The following is a 21214-nucleotide window of genomic DNA, read 5'->3' on the forward strand; positions in this document are numbered from 1 at the left end:
TTGGATCCACTGCTCTTTTGCGTGGGAAGTAAAATTCAGAGAAGCCACTTCAGCAGACTCACTTCAGACCAATGTTTGATTGACCCTCTCTCAAACTCCTCATTCACCTCTTGAGTTTCTAGTATCCCACAACAGTAAAAGGAATCACACATACTAAAAGCAGACTGGAAACATCAAAGGATAATTCATGTTTTAAGATTCAAATAGGCAAATGCTATCTGCTTCCAGCTAGTTCTCTCCCACCTGTACTTAATTATTCGCAGCATCATTTAAGGCTTATCTTTTTTTTTTTCTGTGTCTCCTCAGGTTCTAATGGGAATCTTTCGTCTGGGTTTCGTATCTATGTACCTATCTGAGTCTGTACTAGATGGCTTTGCAACTGGTGCTTCCTTAACCATTTTAACAGCTCAAGTGAAGTATCTGATTGGAATAAAAATCCCACGTAGCCAAGGGCATGGGATGCTTGTTATTACCTGGACTAACATTTTCCGGAACATTTCTCAGGCTAACCTTTGTGATGTCATCACAAGTGCCATTTGTATCATGGTGCTGGTCACTGCTAAGGAACTGGGAGATCGGTATAAGCATAAGCTGAAATTTCCTCTGCCCACAGAGCTGGTAGTTATTGTTGTGGCAACACTGGTGTCACACTACGGGAAGTTAAACGAAGTGTATGCATCCAGTGTTTCTGGAGCTATTCCAACAGGATTTATTCCCCCCAAGGTACCACATTTCAACTTAATGCTGCGAGTCGCTGTAGATGCTTTGCCTCTTGCCATAGTCAGCTTTGTCTTCACTGTATCCCTTTCAGAAATGTGTGCAAAGAAATATGCTTACACCATCCGAGCCAATCAGGAAATGTTTGCTGTGGGGTTCTGCAACATCATTCCTTCATTCTTCCACTCTTTTGCGACCAGTGCAGCTCTAGCAAAAACACTCGTCAAAACATCTACAGGCTGCCAGACTCAAGTCTCTGGAGTAATTAGTGCAATGGTGGTTTTGCTGGTGCTGCTTTTCTTGGCACCTCTCTTCTACTCCTTGCAGAAGTGTGTCCTGGCTTGTATCATCATTGTCAGCCTCCGAGGAGCCCTAAGGAAGTTCCGAGATGTGCCAGCACGGTACCACGTGAATAAGGTGGACACACTTGTTTGGGTTGTTACCATGTCGGCCTCTGCCTTGATCAGCACAGAAATAGGGCTGTTAGTTGGCATTGTTTTCTCCATGTTATGCATCATTGTTCGAACACAGCGGCCACGGACAGCCCTGCTTGGTCAGATCCAAGACACCAGCTTTTATGAGGATGACTTAGAATATGAAAATCTCTCTTCTGTTCCAAAGGTCAAAATATTCCGTTTTGAGGCCCCACTTTACTATGCAAATAGAAACTACTTCCTAAAGTCTCTGTACAGATTGACTAACTTAGATCCTAACCTAGAAGCTGCTAGAAGGAAGAAATATGAGAAGAAGGAAAAGCAGCATCTGAAAAAGGGAGGTGACACAACTGCTAATGGACTGGGCATCGGAGACACCACTCTGCAACTAGTTCCTAAGCAAATTGATTTCCAAGCCCTTGTTGTAGATTGCTCTTCCATCTCATTTTTGGACACCACTGGAGTTAATACTCTAAAGGAAATCCTGAAAGACTACAAGGACTTAAACATCTCTGTTCTCCTGGCTTGCTGCAATCCCTCAGTGATAGACTCTCTGAAAAGAGGAGGTTACTTTGGGAAAGATTTTGGAAGTATGCAGGAAATGCTGTTCTACAGTATACATAATGCTGTGCGGTTTGCAAAAGACCAAAAGCTTCCAGCAGATTGCTCAGTTTAATCCCATGTCTTCCTTGATGACTCACTACAGAAGTGACAGACGGGGAAGGGCAGTTTGCAATAATTAAATTATCAGACACACTGTTGGCTGTGTACAACAATGGGCCTACAAGCCATTCTCCCGTGAAGAGCTCTACTGTTTGTCAGATGCCACATAGAACAGCCACTGGGGATGCAGTCCAGGACCAGGATGGAACATGTTGGATTATGACCTGCACCTTCACTTTAAAATGCAGGTGATGTGCAACAGGGCAGTTTGGGATTGACTTCCTCCTTGTGCCATGATCACCCAACATACACGTCGTACGACTGTTGTGCTGGAAAGTCTGCCCAGTGCCAGCTGACTCTCCCAGTGCTTTAATGGCTGGTTTGTGTTAAGAGGGTTAAGCCACCTCCATGAAAATGCAATCAATCTAGCACCTTGGACACATAATGGTTTAAATTCTGGCTTGAAACGCCCTGCCCCTTCCATCATTCTAGGTGTGCTCCTAAACAACTCCCACTGCCTGCATACAAATAAAATGTGTAAAATATTGTGGAATGTAGCATGTCTCTCCACCTTGATTACACAGGCTTAGTGACACAACCTGCCACAGAGAAGAAACCATGATCCGTCACAGGTTCCTCTCAAAACTATCATTTCCAAAAATTATTGCTGGTGTCACCTGTGTTATTGGTTTCCATCTGTGGTAATTAGTTACTGAATGTTACCCTAATGATGCTGGAAGAAATATGACTCTGATGCACAATTTTATAACTAGTAAGAGGATAAACAGGATTAAGAAAAATGAATGGCTTTAACTGGCAGTCATACAGCCACCCAGGTAGTTGTACCATCCTGTAAAAATAAGTTGCCTCTGGTGGGCGGATGCAACTCCAATTCAGGGACACATAAGGACCATCAAACATAAAACCTGTGATGCAGCACAGCATTTTCCTCCTACAACTGCCTGCCTGGGTGCAAAGAGAATCAGGAGAAAAGAAGGTAGGGTGGGAAGGTAAATCTGTGATCTGCCTAGAAGGGGAGTGATGGGTCAGTCAGAACTGCCTGGCTGCTCTTCTCTGACACAATGCTAATGAAGATTTACAGTAGCATACCTGGGCCAAGTAAAGGGAGTAACGCTTTGTAAGTTGTGTAACCCTATATGCTGGAAAAATTCCACCACTGTTTGTACATACTACAGACATTTTGGTGTTGGTTTTTTTTTCCTCCTATCATATTATTCTTTGATTTGAGGTCCACTAAACCATGTTTTCCAGGGCTGGGTTACTTTCTATAATAATTTGCATTAATTGCTGTTCATTCTGCTTTGTGTCAAATGATAACCCCAGAGTCAGTTGTGTTGTTACATATGCATAGTCTCCCTTTACAAATAAGCACAGATTTAGATTTTGATTGTAACACAGCTACTACTCAGTGTTCTGGCCCATGGCACTGGCAGAACATCCTCTCTCATACTCAAGCTTATAATTACCTGCATGAAAGGTAGGACAGCTGCCCTGTCTTTCTCTCCTTATTCATGGCTGGTTCACACACAGCACCAAGCATGGAAGGAAATTCTATCACAGCTGTGCCTCTTACAATTAGCAGACTCTAGAAACAGGTTCCATGTACGCAGAAGCCATTTCTCCACTGTGCCATTTAAAAAAAAAAAGTCAGGTCAACACATCATGTGACTTGCTTATTTCAACTTTTCAGGTCACTGAATGAAAGAACACTCAAACTGAGGTTCTCCAGGTGCCCCAGAGCCTGTCTGGCTCTCAAGAGCAACTATTTTGTTAAAGAAAAAGCAGTGCATTCCCAAAAGGCAAAATAAAAAAATGTCTTCACAGGGACTGAGAATAGCACAATTAGGTAAGTGATTCAATGCTAACATTTTCATGCACTCATTATAAAAAAGCGTATCAGCTGCACACTGTTAGTACTGCCCAAGCAGTAAAACCTGACAGAAATGTCTGTCAGGAGATTAAAGGATTGACCATTGGCAGAATTTTCCTGCCATAAAACAATTTAATTACCTTATTCTTTAAATTGCTGACTTGGTATGACTTGCTTCTTTCTGTCATAAAAGCAAACGGGCAGAGACCAAGGACAAAGTATTGCTTTGTGTCTGCTTTTCTTTGTAACCATTTTTTGATGAGGGAGTACCTCTTTTAAGGTCCTTCCAGGGCCTAGCATGAGGAAGTGGGTTTACATGAGTTACTGCCAGACAATATCAATATAGATAGTCTTAGGCTGTTGCGCCAAAGCAAGCTGTCATTGGAAGTCAAATAAAATTGTTTCAGTACAGAAGAACACACACCCCAGCAATCTAGACTTCTTTTAACTTTATGGGTCAAGCTACCAGCTGAGAACATAAAGGAAAAAATGCAAAAAAATAGCCTTAATTCTAGATCAATCTCATTTTAAAAGGAAAAAAAAAAAAAAAGAAAAAAAGAAAGAGAGATTCCAATGGAAGGTGTGTCCTTGCAACAGTCTCTGGAGAAAAATTAAGAGAGGCTGCCCTTCTCTTATCCAGCAGGCTGAGAAATTAGTCAAAAGTCTCTTTTTCACCATATTTATTGTAAGAATGGCACTGAAGGATACCTAAGCAAAGAAACTTGGCTCTGCATAAGAGGCAGGGTAAGCTTTAAGACTTTTACTAGGAAGAAACTATTGACCAGAAGAAACCATGAGAACAATTTTCTGTTTCAGTTTCATTGGCAGAGCTGGCTCATGATCAAGGTGTTGAGCAGGACAATGTCAAACACAGCAAGCGAACAGCTTTCAGTGCTATGATGTAGGGGTGCTGGGAGACTGTAAATTATTGCTAAGGAGTATGTAAAAGTAACTAAAAAACCAAGCCTTTTTCTGGCACATTTATGTTTTCTATACTGCGTTACACCAAGATTAAGGGTATGAAGACTGAAAATGTTAAAGACTGCTGATTCTCTTCTGTCCTGTTCTACCATGAATTGGGTACTGTGACTTGGAGAGAAGCTGGGGATGGGCTTCTAATTCCAGCTAGGTTAATATCAATGTTGAAATAAAATCATTATATGCCTTTTAGGAAATGTTATATCTATCATGTAGATTGACTATATTTTTTTTCACTGTGGTGCCTTGTATAAATCATGTATCCAACAAACTTTAGTGCTGCTACACAAGAAGAGGAAAGGGTTCTTAACTTGTGGACTGTGTGGGTCCCATGGCACTGGGCAAAGAGTTGGGAGTCTTCACCTCAAACTCTCCTGTTGACTAGTGCAGCATGGCCAGAATGTGTGGTCTAGGTGTCAAAATGGCTGTATTTATTGGCACTGGTAACTAAGAACCAGTGGACTGTCCAGTCCATGAAAGACATGTTAGATTCCCTCATAACCATGCATATTCCTGTCACATGACATAGAGACAAATATGTGCTTCTGGTTGGAAAATAAAACTAGCAGTTCTTTGAAAACAGTTTGCCTCATGGTATCCTTTCATGGGTGGTGAAATAACAGGATAACTTGGAATAAAGAAAAATATAAGAGGTGGGTTTGCTGTCTTAGAAAAGGGCTAAAATACTGGGATGCAGTTGGCATTGGGGGATTGGAAGCCATAATGAGAAAGACCATCATAGAAGTGAGAAGGGGAAGGTGGGAGTCTTTTATTTGAGCACATCTGCTTCTTGGAAGGAACATTTATGGCACCTTTTTAGAGATAGGACAACTGTGAGGAAAAGCAATGCCCGTATCTGTCAGCCTTTCACAGTGGTGGTATCGCCTAGTCCTCTGTTTTCTGTAAGTGCTCCTCTTCAGTCAAGTACCCACCATCTACCATCACCTTCCAATAAGTCTTCTCAACCACCAACCCCATCACATAACACAGTTTTGCTGTTACAGGGTTCTCACTCTAAATCTCTTTACGTCCTTCTGGAAATTGCTGGTTCAGGAAGAGAATTGCACATGCACAGAATTCAGCATCAGCACTGAACTCCTGTTCAGACTTGCATTCTTGCCCCTGTTGCTTCTTTCAATCCCAATGTTTGTCTGCAGGCTCCATGCTCTCTCCCTTTCCAAACCATTGCTGCCACTCAGTCCACTGGCTGTCCTTCCACAACTTAAATGTCTTCTTGTTTTTGACACATGCCCATTTTTGCAAAATGAGCAGCTTCAGCTTGGTTCTAAACAGTAGCGAAGTTTCTAATTTCTGCATGTCAAAGCTGGGCTAAATATTGAGACTAGTGGGTTAGAATCCTGCCCTTGAGGCACTACAGCTTTCCTGGGACTTCTTGCTTGACTGCTAAGTTTCTATACTCCCAGAATTTTGATTGCACCAAGGACTCAGTGCCTCACTCCCTACAAAGGCTGAGCGGAATCCATGACAGACGCATTCCTTTCCCTCAATCATTTGGAAAGCCCAATCCAACACATGGCACAGCTGAGACAGGCTGCCAGGAGGCCTTTTGGCCTCTAAGTGTAGATGTAGCTACTTTCTTTTCAAAGGTACTCACTGTTTTTTCTGTAAGTCAGTTGGTTACAGAAACCTGAAAGAGCCAAGCCATCTCTCAGGACAAACCCCTAAGACAGGGATTCCATCAGTGGTGACCAGCGACAGTTGTCCTTGTCCCTGCTGGAGCTGGGTCACTGCCAAGAGTGAGTACAAAACCTATAGCCCAGTAAGAGAGGGAGACACAGCACAGGAAATGGTGTTTACTGGGAAACTTCCACAGGGAAAGATGGGAGGGAGAAGCTGTGTTACCTGCTATATTCACCGATGGACTAACATACAGACGCAGCTCTGGCATACAGATGCAATACTCATCTGTGTGCAGGACCTCCAAACACCTTCCCAAACAAACCTAAATACACAAGCACACCCTAAAACCTAGGAAGAAAACTCCTGTTTCTAATGCACACTCTGAAACCCACTACTCCTCTGCTCACATCCCATTTCTGGAGTTTGCGCTCTCCTTCCCCTCATTGCTTCCCAAGACTTAAAACTGGTAAATTCCCATCCTCCTGTGTCTGGGACAGCAGATGCAGTAATGATGTGAATATGCTCACTGTCAATTGTAATGATTGTAAATATGCTCAGCTCAGCAACAGCCTGAGCCAGGCAGAACTTTAAGAACTATTACAACTTTTGATGGGGTTTTTATGGTTTGTCTTTCCGCACAGACCAATCACTCCTGTTCTAGGCATCTGTATTTAGTTCTTTCCACTGGGCATGAGTCTGTTTAAGCTGAGTTAAATGGGACTTGAAAGGCAAGGAATTCCAGCGTTGTTCTGACATGCATTTCCCTAGAACTAGAAATGCTATTATGCATATGAATCCTTTGGAAGAGGGTATTAACTGGTATTAACTAAAGTCACCCTGTTTTAGTTGTCACTACCTGTCACTTGATGCCGCACAGAGGTGGGTTCAGGATGCAAAAAGAAACTCCCAAATTAAGTGGAAGGAACATAGCAATAGTAATAAAATAGTGGCAGCTTTCATTTGGACCTCTCAATGAGTCAAGCTTGTTTTAAACTTTGTGGGACTTCTTTTGCTGTATCATGTCTTCTAAGTTTCGAAATTAAAGGACACAAAAGTAAGTCATCTTTCTAGTCCCCCAACACTGCTCTTACAACAGCTAATGGTTAGCAAACCACGTAACAGGATGGGTGAGAAGTCTTGTTTAGGACAGTATTGCCATGTGAAATGTTTTGGTAACGAATGGACTGAATTTATGCCTATTCCATCTCACTCCCGGCTTTTGCGAAAGACTCATCTAACCTGGAAAGGGAGCATAACACTGTGACCTACATATTAAAAGCAGACCTACGGCCAGGGGGAGCTCTAGGTACCCATGTGGTCAGCCGGGATGTGGACAGGAGCTGAAGTCTCAAAGTCTGGCTTCTCCCAGTTCTTCTCAGAACTGAGTAGTTGCTGGTATTACCACACTAAGACCAAAGTCTGCTAGACTTGAAGGAACAGCAGTGATAACACCCAGTATGAGCCTTGAAAATAGTCAGAATGACTGTTGCCTGGCATCCAGCTGAGAGCTCTCTCCATAACACTGGGCGTAGATGACCTGACTGCAAAGCAGAACTCTTCCTTGCTTAAGGAACCATTGGAGACTCCTCCAGAGCTCTCTTTTCAAGGTTGTGCCAAGCAGTATTTTAGAAAGGATGCACCCAGTTCAAAAAAGCTGCACTAGAACCTTGTACATGCAATGGTCCATGAATCCTTTGCTAGCCTGAGGACTCTCTGGAGGTCATGGTACAACTGGGAATCAAGATGCTGACGCCTGGACATGCCAGCAGGGGAGAAGTGGAATGACTGTAGCATATGACCCGAGATGGTCCTGGTAAAACTTGACCAGCACACCCAGAAGACTCTTTAGATTAAAGGAAACCTTAAACTGCTCCTTCACCTGTTTTTAGGATGTAATGCATGCAGGTTAGCCCCATCTTTCTCAATACAAGCTCTCTCTTTCTTAATCTTATCCACCCCCAAATTGATTCCCTTCCATTGGCACTTACCTGACTTCCAAGGAAGCAAAGACATGCCCAGCTTGCAATTATACTAAGATAAATATAAAAATGAGCACCTGTTGGACACTTTAATGTGCCACATTTTTCCAGATTTTGACTTGAGGTGTTTGCTTACCTGAGAGCAACTAATTCCAGTAACCAGTGAATTCGAACTTGTTCAATGCCACCATGCGGAACAGAAGAAATGTAGGCAAGGTTCATCTCTTGGTCTTTGCTCAGGTCAAATAGGTCAGCACGGCTATGAGGTAAAGGAGGGCTTCAGGAAAGGAGGGACAGAAAAGAAAAAACACATTCCAACATTAACTAGCAGCTCCACTGGGTATCCAAAGATCCCTACACTAAGTCCCTATACCACCTGCAAAATCCTCCCTGGCATGAGAAGCACTGTTTAACACAAGATGAAAGCAAAATGGAGCTGCAGGTTATTTGGGACTAACTGGCTACACATGTAGTTTGGCAAAGTGGAACACAACTTGGGTGCATCTCATTGCCATGCTCAAAGGAAAGTATTACAAGCAGTCATTGCTGCACAGACAGCAACATCAAGCAGCAGTGGCCTGAAGAAGCCATACAATGACAGTCATCTTGTCTCTGAGTAACTAATGTCTTTTAGGCTTTGGAGTGGAAGTCAGACTTCCTGAGGTCTGTAGTAAGACAAATATGGGCTTGATCTTCCTGCTGAAGTCTATGCAATGACGTCAACTCTTGCTCTGCTGTGGAAGCCGCACTTGTTAGAAGCAGAATTAGACCTCAGAGCTTCTACATTCTTCAGCCATGTTCAACTCACCCCTAAGCATAAGGAAGCACAGGGGTATGTAACTTGAGGTTTCTATGCTTGATGCTGTAAGCAGTTTAACCTGCTCACAGCTATACAGCAATGATCAAGTTAACATGACTTTGGCGTCTACTTATTCCACTGCAATTAACATAACACTGGGGCAAATTTCTGCTCCCTCTATCTCCACAGATAAATAGCTCCAAGATGATCTCACTCCCACCCTCCCCGATTCAGAAACTTAGAACGCTGCCCAGTTCACTGAGGTTGGGCAACCTCAGAGACTCTCATTAAGCCTCCTGGTAATGTGCAAATTCTGAGTGTTAAAGCATTTGTATTACAAGAAAGATAAAACAACATTGTCCCCAAGGTTTGGTAAAATATTTCCACGTGTCTTCATACTGCAAAGAGAGATGACTTGTGCTCTAACTACAGACTGTATATTAACTGTGTAAGTGAAAAAGCTTTGCCTTGCTGTGATCTGTCTTCTCTGATGGGTGGATCAGCTCTGTGCTGATTGTAACGATGCAGGGAAGAGTCATGCTGTCACCCTCTCCTCTGTGCCCCTCCACATACACATCCCACCTCCAAGGACCCCATTGAATGAACCTGCTACTATATAGCCATCTGTGCACAAAGGGGGAAAAGCCTGACCCCACCTGGACAAGAACTTGATGCAACTTTTGTCTTAGCTAAGACACTGCGTATCTATTACCCCGTCACCTGCATCCTTATTTGAAAATGCAAGTCTTGACACAGATTACATCCTTGTGCTTCATACAAATTAGCCAGCACATGTGAACTCCTCTGTGCAACTTCACTTAAAATCATTCCCCTGAGATTGCTTCAAGTCACACAAGTGAGACTGTGAAGTTACCGATTCCACTCTTACTAAAAATGTATCAGCCATTTGGGTCTTTTTAATTGTTCCAGTGCATAAGGACAATGTTAACTGTTGGTTTTTGAAGGAGTGCTTTATTACTACTCTGAGATTCAAACTTGCTTCAGTTCAAGCAGTGGCAAAGATGGAAGTCAAGGCATAAAGCATTCACATATTTTTGCTTAGTCCACACTGAATAAACTCTCTGAACTTCACTCTGCTAGAGAGAAATCTAGCAGAAACCATCACAAGATACAAAAGAAAGCTGACAGAACAGTCGGGTTTGTTCAGTATCTGCCCTTTCCTGTTCTGAGTGCCCATCCCAGTGCCTTGCATTCTCCCAGGCTTTATCAACTGCTGATCCACAGCTGTGTATTTGCCCAACTGTCTGAAACTGTGATGCAGAAAAGGAGCTTTAACAACTGGAACCCAGTTGTCTCACAGGATGAGCTTTCAAGGGAGCTGGGATCCTACAGCTTGAGAAATACCAGTGTCGGCCAAGTGTTACAACTGAGTAGCTGCTGACCCATGGAGAGCCTCTCCCTCTGCTACTGCTCCTCTGGCTTCCCTTCACATGCTTTCAATGTTTGTAGCTTTACAAAGTTTCACACAATTAAAATCATAGGTGTTTCTTGGGCTTCAGTTTAAATGGGCAAAACATACTATATTTTAGGGCAGTTTTTCATTAATGTTTCCTAACATTGCAATTAAAATTAAAAACCGAAACAGTAAAAGAAAAAAAAATCCAGAAAGCCCAAATATTTCTCTTCATCAGAATGTATATTTGGTCCTGTTCTGTTTTCTCACCAACATGGAAAACTAATGGAAAATTTTTCAAGTTTTGCTTTAGACTACCTTTATGCATCATACAAAAAAAATGCACAAATTCCTTTTTGTCCAAAGCACACACTGCTGATTCCATTCCTTTTGCATCTTTTTCCCACAACTGTTATTTAATCCACTGTATGCCTAAATGAAGGAGGTCATAATGAGTTTAGAGCAAGATACGAACATGGCTGAGGAATATACCGTCTCTTGCTTTTGAGCCTGCTAGAAGCCTTCACGTATCTCACAAAATTTGAAGCCTGTTCAACCCCAGTTAGCTCAGCAAGACTGGGCTTTCTCCAAGAAGCAAAGCACTACCAGGATATGAAGCGGTGGAGCTGGGATTTATGCATGCTCCCACCCATCCCCCTGACTTAGCTCAAACTGACTCACTGACCACATTAGGAAGATGGTGTGTGTTGAAAGTGTCTTGGAAGAAGAACAAACTCCTAGAACAAACAGGCAGGGAAGCTTTGCCTGGGCCTATTTAGGGACTGTGCCAATGGAAACACTGAAAAGGAACGGGAATAAGTTCTGAGTATGAGCAGATGTGCTGTGCTAGGGAAGAGGAAGGACTCCACGTATCCGAGGGCCGTGGAGGCAAGAGAGCAAGTCAGAGAGTGGATGTCGACTGGCCCTATCTTCTGATCCGCTTTGTTTACACTGACTGGCCACGTCCCACGACCAGCTCCAGGCAGGTAACACCCAGCGGACTAAGCAGCAACGTGCAGCAAGGTGCCGGGCTCTCCGACCCCACCGCAGCAGGCCCGGAAAAGCCCAGGTTCCTCCAGAAAGGCCGCATCCTCACACCCTGCGGATCCTCTGCTTGAGGAGGGCTAGGGGCAGCCGCCTCTCACCCCGCCTGCTTCTCGCCAGCGGTACGTGGCCTACGGCCGGGCGCCGGCCGCAGGGCTCTGCGCGCTTACCAGAAGCCAGTGCTCCTCCAAAAGTGCTCCAGGGGCCGCTGGGCTCGCCGGACGTCCACGTACACCACGTACGCCGCGCAGCCCGCGCCCAGCTGCACGGCCAGCCAGAGCAGCAGCCCCATGGCGGCACGAGGAGCCGAGCCCAGCCGAGCCCAGCCGAGCCCAGCCGAGCCCAGCCGAGCGACACCGGCGCCCGCTACCGACGCAGCACGGACGCGACGCCAGGCGCCCGCCCCCAAGGGCTCCCGCCGGCCCTGTGGTGAGCGTAGGCAGTGCGCTGCAGGAAGCGCAGCTCAGGTAATTCGGATGGTAACGTCTCCGCCTGGAGCCCAGGCGTCTCGTACTTTTGTTGTTCTGGCGCAGCTGCCGACCAGGAGTTAGTTACTACCCTGAAGTTGCTGCACGGCGGGCAGTTATTGCCGTTGCATTTCTCTTACACACCACATGAGGGAAGTATACTCTTACGCTGTTGTTACGTCCTCGTGCTCTGTGTTGACAAGCCTGTAGGGAAGAGTGTAGTACTATGTAGTGGCGTCGGTGGCCGAAACAGCCTTCCCCGAAAGAACATATTGGCAGGATTGAAACTTACGTCCGTTTTTTCAGTGTAAACATATTTATTGATCTCACTATGGCAAAAAGCTTTAAATGCACTTTGTAATATTATAGAGATTGACTTGCTAAATGCTTGTGTCTTACGACGTGTATCTGAGGACTGGGTTTTCCACGGGGGTGGGACTCTTCCGAAGGATCCCTCTCTTTTACGCATTGTACTGCCTTCGGGAATCTCGTCAAGCCTTGCCAACTAGAAGGAAATGTGGGGAATTGGGCCTCCCTTCCCACATCCCCAAATACCACAGTAGCATCTCATTTCGTGTTCATTAGTTCTGATTAATTGGGTGGATGGGGTTCTTCAGTCTGGTTTCCAGTAGAGGCTTTGGATTTAGCAAGGGAAATCGTGGGCCCCTGTAACTGTGCCCACACCAGGGAAACTGCAGAGAGCTGCCAGGCAAAGAGCTGGGCTGCGGATGATCTCCAACAAGAGAACAAAGTGACAACTGTGTTCATGGAAATCAAGGCTATCGGTCCCAGTGCAGCAACCAGTATTTGCCACCCCAAAAGCTCTGGTATTTCAGCCCCTTTCACCAAAGCTCCCCCTGAAGCAGTTGTGCCAGAGCTAGCAGGGGGGAAGTCAGACAGCTATTTACTCCTCAGCTCAAGAATATTGCAACTAGGAAAGGATTCTACACAAGTAAGTTTATCTCATGCGTAATCCTGCTTGAGCCAGGAGGTTTCCTGTCTCAAAAGGAGTGGCAAACAGGGACCATCCGTAAGAAGTTGCAAAGTGGTTTGGTTCTGATTGCTGATATGTTATTCCTCTGTTTGCAGCTTCATCTGCCTCTTGAGGCCTTCAGTTCCTGGGGAACTTGTTGTGAGCTTACAAGGCTCACAGCCAAAATTCAGGCAATAGCATTATATCCCGGAGGCTCAGGTAGGAATGGCGATCTGGCATTGTAACTTGACTCTGGCAAGGGGGATTTCCCTGAATTTCCCAGGGCTGCTCATGCTGTGGCTCAGCTTCAGTACTCCAATGCCTTGGAAGAGCAGCAAGGCCCAAGCTGAGCTCTAGTGAGGTTTCCATGCAGGATATTTAAGAGATTGCCTTATCCTTACAGGAAATGCCAGTTTGGCAGGCAGGCTTCTGCAGGGGGATACTTGTTTCCTCCAAACTCTCTGTTTTCTGAGAAGACCTGAGGAAGGTGTTAAACAGGCAGTAGACGTGCAAACTCAAGTGGGATCTGACAACCTGGGGGCCGATAGGCAGAGAAGTCAGCCCTATGCTGCTAGCTGCACCCTGAGCTGGGACAGCAACTGCCTTTGGGGTGAATGCTGCTGCCTCGGCTTCTGTGACGGCTGCAGACTTTTTGCCAGCTGTAAAGGATGGTGCATGGGAGGAAGGACCTCACTGACACTGCTTCTCTTGTTGGCTTCCCCTCCAGAGGGATAGGCTGGGGGAGATGAACATCTGACTACCAAATGTCATACTGTGGTTTGTTGCTTATTAACAGCAACCCTTCACCTCATTGCCTTTAAGTGTGGAGGGTTCACTGCGGGACAGGCACAGATACCAGCAGCTCCAGCACCTAGCTGCAATGGGCATGGAAGCTATCCCTTGCAGAGGAGCCAAAAGCTCAGCCCCCAACCAAACACCTATCAGCAAATTTCAGCAAAAAGATATTTACAAGGGAGAAACCCCATGAACCCCATGGTTTCCTGCCACAGACTGTCCCCAATGGCATCAGGAAGGCCCTGGAGACCACCCTGACTTTCCGTCAGAGACTGCCAAAACAGAGCTGTTGTGTTAAGCTTGGCTGATTTCAAAGTCACATCTGGAAGACAAGGTGTCAAACCAAAACTATGTTCATTTGGCCAGGAAACCTTGACTATTCTCAGACACGATATCAGGCATATTGTAGAAAGTCCTTAAACACAACAGAGCCATGGATGCAGATGGTGCTGTGTTGGCATTTTAAAGAAGTGTCTGTCAGAGCTCAGGGAAAGACTCTTCCCCAGGAGTCTGACAAGACCGTGATCTCCAGAGCATTTCCAAGAAGGTCTTTCTCAGACGTGGGGGTAGTGGCTAAAGAGACCGTCTCCCTTGTGTTCCACAACTTCCCCAAGGCATGGGGAAGTACTACATCTAGCACATCAACCACATCAAACCAGAAGCTGGGAGACAGAAGATAAAACAAAACCCCTGCCAGAGGAGAGACAGAGAGCTGGAGGCATCTATGCATCACCCTCAGGTTTCTCCTCCTGTGTCTGAGAAAGCAGCTAACAGTATTTTTCAAGGTAACTTTTCTGAAGAACTGCAATTCCCAGCAGATCTTTCCTGCTCACCCCAGTTGCTCTGGTGCCTCCTGCCAGAGAAAGAAAATGCAGCAGAGTTACCTGCTCCCTGTGAAGTAGCCTGATATGCCTCTGTTACCAAAACATCTGTAGGGATGCTGCACGAAGAGCAGCTGGGACCAAATGGTTTGCTTTTTCCCAACAAATGTAGCCAACTGGACCGGCGTGTGCCTGGAAGCATTTGCAGGCCAAATGCCAGGCTGCACCCATGACACCCAGTGGCCTGCTCTGCAACTCTCCCAAGCCTCTTCTCCCAGGGACAGGGCAAGTGCCAGGGTTACCACAGGTGACCTCCAGCAAGCAGTTTCCCAGGTGTTAAATTTTGATTCAGAGCTGAACACCTATGTCCAGCTTGCTGTGAGCATAGTTCTAGAAACCATCAGGCAGAGCCCTGAAAAAGGCCCTAGCCAAGGGGAAGCTCCCCTATTGCCTCTGACTTTCTGCTCATCCAAGGGCTGGGAAGTGCCCAGCAGGAGGTTTTCTGTGGATCATTTTACCCACACCTGACACTCCACGCCAAAGGACACTGGGGATTTTACAGCAGCCTCCTCCTGTCTCCCTGCACAGACTGGGAGCTCTTTCTGTCCTGAGGCATTCCTAAGGAGGCACATGGGCACAGGAAATAGAGAATGGAAGGGAAGTGGCTGGAGAGCAGCACTGTGCGCTGGCCCTTTCCAGTATGCTGAGGCTGACCCTTCCCAGCTACCTGGCCAGCGTAAAATCCTCCACTGTCTCAAACTGGGCAGATGAGAGATGTAAAACCTGTTACTCGTGAGTTAAGTCACTCCTCACAGAAAGGTTGTGCAAAGCATTTGGCTCCAGCTGCTCTCCTTGCAGCATCCCTGCAGATGTTTTGGGAACAGAGACATAGCAGGCTCCTTCAGGCATAGCAGGGAGCAGGTAGCTCTTCCTGCTGCGTTTTCTTTTTCTGTCAGGAAGTGCCTGCACAATACAGAGGAAACCAATGCACAGCAAATTGGGGGGGGAGGGGGGAAGGGCGGACTTTTCTGTTCAGATGCCTCCAACTCCTTCAGCACTTAACTGAATTATAAACTTGGCCTCAAAGAGCATCCCTGGAAATGCCAAGATTGCATTGTCACATAGCCATCTAATCATGCCACATGGCAGGAACAAGAATTTTGCTATAACATATGGAACCTAAAGCCTAGAAAATTGTCCAGAGCATGAGTTCTGCTCTTGGCCCTGGGAAGAAATGACAGACAGATATCTGGATATTTTTTGTAATGACTAAGTACTAATAATGGTGAGGCATTCCAGGGCTTAAGACAGCCTTTGCTTCTTGGATAACTTCACATTGGATAACATCATATTCCCATGTGGTAGCAGCTGGTCTTTGTGCAGATGGACTCAGCTGAACAGTTTCAAGTGTCGTGTCACACCTAATCCAGTCTAACCAGGGCTTCTGCCAAAAGGGCTGGTCCTGCTCTTCTTCCCTGCCACTGCTTGCCTACTCCTGCTGTTTCCTGTGTGTCAGGTCTGACAGCAAGGCCTCTGAAGGGAGGATAGTTCAGCTGGCTGACTTGGTGAGAAGCATTTCCTTTTTTGGGTCAGTGTGTTTTCTTGTGGACTGGCAAGCTGCAGAGACATAGCACCATGTGGCTCTGGCGCCTGGTAGTCCACAACAGAGGCACAAGGACAGGGGTGGGAGAGAATGAGACGAGCCTTGACTCAGCTGCCTGCTGTTAGACTGGAAAAGGCACAGTACGAAAACTGCACTCTGACTCGTGCATCTCCATAGCTTCCACAGCATGGGCAGCCTTTGTAAACAGCTAACTCCAAAGTGATCCTGTTGCTTGCAGGAGTCCAGCAAGCTGTATACACCCATCTAGACCACCTACTTGCCACTCTGCTTGTAATTGCCTGCAACATACTAAAGGTATCTGTTGATCAGACATATATATCTCTCATCAGGAGTCTCATCAGCAACGCAGCATGGATCTTGGTGCTGCTTTTCTTATGGAGGGCTTGTTTTTAAAGCTCAGTTTATGACAATGTTGCTGCTTTCCCCCAGGACCTGGTGGGCTTTGTGAGACCTGGGATTTCCTTCCTGCTCTTCATTGATTCATCCCCAGTCCTTGGGATGAGTACTTGAACTGGATGTGGCCTGCAGCTGACTGCTGCCTTTCCCCTCAGTGGGACAGTCTTATGCTGCTTCAAGACCTGCAGTACCTCTAGCATTAGGTTTCTGCCAACAGGCTGTGCAGATTGCAGACAGATGTAATATCTGCTTCCTGGTGGTGATTGCCTTTGCTGGTGCCTGCTTTTCTCCAGAGCAGCAGTGTTCAGCCCCAGCTAGCAGGGGGATGCAGTGCAGGTACACTGGTGCTCTCCTGAGAGGCACTTAAAAGCTTCAAGGTGCCTGGGACATATCAACCTAGAGTTGCATGGTCACCACTTAGGGATTATCAAGGGTTGATCACTTGGGTAGGAGAGAACAGGGTGCTTTACGCCCCTGTGTAGGGTGGGATGTGCCATTTCCTCCCAGGGGTTTCAGATTTTTCAGTGTCTGCTTCTTTCCTGGTTCCACACTATCATTTTTTTTCCAACTCCAACTTTTGGTCTAGAGATACAATTCTGACAAGTTTTAGAAGTGTTTTGTGGCTTTTGCACTGGACTTTCTGGACTTCATAGCTAAGGTGCAGGTCCTCTGCACTCTGAGGAGATCAGTTGCTGGTATACAACGGTAGTCTGGGTAGATGCAAATAGTTAGACTGAGAGTGATGATAATACTTCTCAGCCCTTCACAAGTGCTTTCCTTCTCATTAGTTTACCTAAGATGTGGTTAGGAGATCTTGTTATTGCCTCTGCAGAATACAACAAATTTAACAAGTATTATGGAGATGCTTGCAATTCTAGACGCTGTCCATGTGCATATCTCCAATAACCCAAAGCTGGATACATTCAAGGACAAAATAGGACGTCTCCCTGCATTAGTGGTACCTGTCATTCTACCCTGGCTTTCACCCAAGTGAATATAGCTGAGGGTTGCTCAATAAATGCTTTCTCATTTTGCCAGGGACATGGACTGTATCATCCAGATGTCACCTCCTAATCTAGCTTGATTCAACATGACTTAAGGGGGTTGCTTTGCTACAGTTCAGCAGTGTACCTCTATTTTTGTCTTCAGATGTAACCTGGTACATATAATTCTGTCATTACAAGTTTTAGGCCAGGGGCTTTACATTAACTGGACAGTGTGTTGTCTCAGGACTTGCCTTGGCCTGAGCATGTTTTAGCTGTGGTAGTGGTGGTTTGGTGGTTGGGTGACTGTTGCCTAAATTTTTTCAGCTTAGCACGGTGAATACCATCAAGGGTAAAATGCGTCAGGGTGCAGCAAGGGCCAGGTGCTCCCCGAGGCAGAGAGAGCTAAGGGGGGCAGGGGCCTCACCAGCCCCATCCACTGCCTCTGAATTGAGGAGGAGGGCAGGCACTGAAGTGGCAGATGTGGTCAGGCTGGAGTCCAGACCATCAAATCTGGGCCAGGCAAATCCGTGGGGACAGGAAAGCTCTGAGGTCAAGCTGGGAACTCAGTCTACAGATCAGGGTCCAGATCAACAAGGTCCATGGCCAGATGTAGGCAGTGCTGAGACCAGCACTTCTACAAAATAGCTACAAATAGCTACCCCTACAAATAGGGGTAGGGACTGAAGGCCCCAGGCTGAACTGAAATGGGGTTCCTGGCCCTATTCATAGGTGGGGTTGTAGGTGGGCGCCTCAGGGGAGGCTGGTCAGGGCCATTGAGGCCTGTTAGTGCACTCAGGCCCTGAACAAATGTCTGTCAATAGAGTCATTGCATAGTTCCTTACGTTAACTGAAGTTGGGAGAGGTTGTGTTGCAAACAGTGGCATCACTTATGTTTTGTTGATAGAGAGTACTACTGTGAAGGTGCAGTGTTCTTCCTGTGCTAGATTATGTACTTCTTCCTCAGGAGTATTGTGGTGCTGAGCTTGATGCTAGTGTGTGCTCCTTCTGCACTTCACTTGGAGGGAAATAAATCCAAAAGATTTTACTGCTGGTTGTAAAGTTCTGGGTTTACTCCATTGTCCCTGAGCAAAGAGCTACCCTGTGTCCAAGTGTCAAAGTTTAGCTGGAAACTAATGAAAACAAAGCAGACTTTATTAAGAAAACATAAAAAAATAGCCCCAAGCAGGGCTCAGGCAACCACCCTACAACCATCACTAGCCTACCTTTGGTGAGGAAATTGGCATGCCAAGGGCTCAGTGTGATATCCACTTTCTGCTTAGGGAGAGCTTATGTCCTCCCTGAGTCTTAGGACTCAGAAGGACAATGGCGGGCTAAACATAAGAGCAGAGAAAAGGGATAGATACTAGGAATTTAATGTATATCAGTCTTAATCTTAACTTTAGGGTGTTGATATTACTGTTACTGAACTAACGATAGCCATCTCCTGTATTTTAGTTAGACTGTGAAGACCTTTATTAGACTAATGATAAATTCTGAGCTCTGTATATAATCTGTGTTCCCTTCTTCTCATCGCAAAATTTGGTTTATAATGTAGGGAGAGTGTTGCACAGGTACCAGAACAAGTGGCCTTGATGTTACATAGCAGTCACCTTCTATACATCTATTACGACTGTGGTAACGTATAGAAGAGACAGCACTATGTTGGCTAGCTGAGGATGATATACTGCCTTGCATCCTTCTCAAGCCACCTTATCTCCTCAGTTTCCTCTTTGGCTGCATCAGCTCTTCAGGGCAAAAATTACCATTTGTGTGGCACCCACATAATCAGTTCTCTTTCAACTGCTTTAGGTCCTCTGGTGGAATGAGGGTTTGCATGTATCTACCTGTGGTCAGAGCATGTTCCACCTTTTGTTTTGACGAAGGGAGGTTGAGTGTGGAGGAAAGAACAGATTTATCCCTCAAACCTTGGACAGTCTTTAGTAATATCATTGCTCACTAGAACTGGCATAAGCACACAGGGTTGACAGGGGGTGGGGAGTTGATTTCCACAGCTCGCTTTGCCAAGACCATACAAGAAGAGCTGAAACACTGGAGGAATGTTTAGTGAACTTCTCCAAGTCTCATGCAGAGGTAAAAGATTTACCTTTTGTTGCAATTTCCTCCTTGACTGGGAGCAGCTATAAGGCTTTTCCTCAAGTTTGTGATGGTCTAGCACATCTCAGGCAGATTGTGAACATGCATAGATGGTTCCCTCCCATGTCAGACACAATAATTTCCTGGAAAGCCTTCTGGGGAACATGGTCTCTTTCAAAACTGTCTCTGCTGGGTGTTGCAAAGATGCAGCTGAAAGGAGGGCTCTGGCCTATTCTTTTTACTTCACTTTTCTGCTCTGCTCAGCAAAGCTTACTCTGTACTTATGCACAAAGCCTTTGTAATGTTCATGCAGAGTAACCTTGAAATTAGAAGGGGAAAAACACAACTCTTTCTTGCCTTCACTCGTGCCTTTGGATGGGCAAAAATGTGAATGTCCAAAAACAGGTAGAGGGCCATGTGGCTTCCAAAGAGCACAACTGTCAGGAGCTCGGTTCTGAATATGGGGAGGAAAACATGCCTACCAGGATGGAAGCGAAAGGATTCATGCCTGTGTAAGGACCAGGCAGAACCCTGATGAGTTAGCTTTCATTGGAGACCTTGTGCTAGGAAACGGGGTAATTTTGGTAGCGGTGGCGCAGCAGAAGCTGCATAGTCTCAGAAGTGGCATGCAGAAATGCCCATCACAAGTTTTGGGTCTAGTTGTAGGAGGAAATGACACTGTCTGCAATTCTCTGATTCTTTACGTGCACTGGGTCTGGACAGGAAGGGGTGGTGAATCTGTTTTATCCTCTGTCAGCACCTTCCTTCTGCATGACTGGGAATAGCTAAAGACCAGAAGGAAAACTTTCAAATTCTATGGTCCAACAGTGGTAGTACTGTGTGCTACCATTCAAAGAACATTAACCAGTGGACCTTTCACAGCATTGAATTGCACTTCATGGTGCTAAACAAGTGGAGGTTGACTCCACTCACTTGTAGCTGGGCAAAAGCAAATTCTTGAGCTATGGTTACAGTTTCCAGGTGCTCCCAGTTGCTACAACATTTGTGTCAGCTTCTGTTTTGCAGCTGACCCAGGAGAGAATATTTATTATTTATATATCTGTTCTTAATGGGTCAGTTAACTTATCATTTGTCATAATGTGTGGTAAACAGAATCCAACAGACACCTTTTTTTGTGTGAATTAGAATTAAAATTATCTGTATTCAGTCTGACAGCAAGTTTTGGAAATCTGTGGTGCTGGTTGCATTTATAACAATGATGGCTCATGGTTTGAACTTTAAGTTCAGGTTAGATGCCAGTCAACATATTAGTTAATACAGATTTGGAAGCCTGCCCCAAAAATGGAAAGGCAAAGGATTTACACATTCTCACTTGTTTGTTCCACGGAACATGGATTATAACTGATGTTTTGTGTGGGCTGTGGAGAGGCAGAGACAAAAATAATAACAAATCGCAAAGTCCTCTAGAAAAATCAGAATGGCTGCTCTTTGAGTCCTTTAAAAAGCTTTCATTGGCTCATTTTGACTAAACAAGTCA

General features: G+C 45.5%; 2 protein-coding genes across 12 annotated transcripts in view; one reads left to right on the forward strand and one right to left on the reverse strand.

The window, feature by feature from the left end:
- SLC26A1 (solute carrier family 26 member 1) overlaps positions 1 to 5263 on the forward strand; it is a 38703-nt gene extending 33440 nt beyond the window's left edge. For all 11 annotated transcript variants that reach the window (XM_030003803.2, XM_030003805.2, XM_030003802.2 and 8 more), the window contains one exon: positions 307 to 5263. In XM_030003803.2, coding sequence (XP_029859663.1) covers positions 307 to 1827 — 1521 coding nt within the window. In that variant the 3' untranslated portion in view covers positions 1828 to 5263. The remainder of the gene's footprint in view (positions 1 to 306) is intronic.
- Positions 1 to 11912, reverse strand: part of IDUA (alpha-L-iduronidase) — a 48901-nt gene extending 36989 nt beyond the window's left edge. Inside the window, exons 1-2 of the mRNA XM_030003813.2 lie at positions 11731 to 11912; positions 8440 to 8580 (exon numbers count right to left, since the gene is read on the reverse strand). Of these exons, the coding sequence (XP_029859673.1) occupies positions 8440 to 8580; positions 11731 to 11852 (263 nt within the window). The 5' untranslated portion in view covers positions 11853 to 11912. The remainder of the gene's footprint in view (positions 1 to 8439; positions 8581 to 11730) is intronic.
- Positions 11913 to 21214: the final 9302 nt, after the last annotated feature.

This window comes from Aquila chrysaetos, chromosome Z, assembly GCF_900496995.4.
Source record: "Aquila chrysaetos chrysaetos chromosome Z, bAquChr1.4, whole genome shotgun sequence".
NCBI classification, from domain to species: domain Eukaryota; kingdom Metazoa; phylum Chordata; class Aves; order Accipitriformes; family Accipitridae; genus Aquila; species Aquila chrysaetos.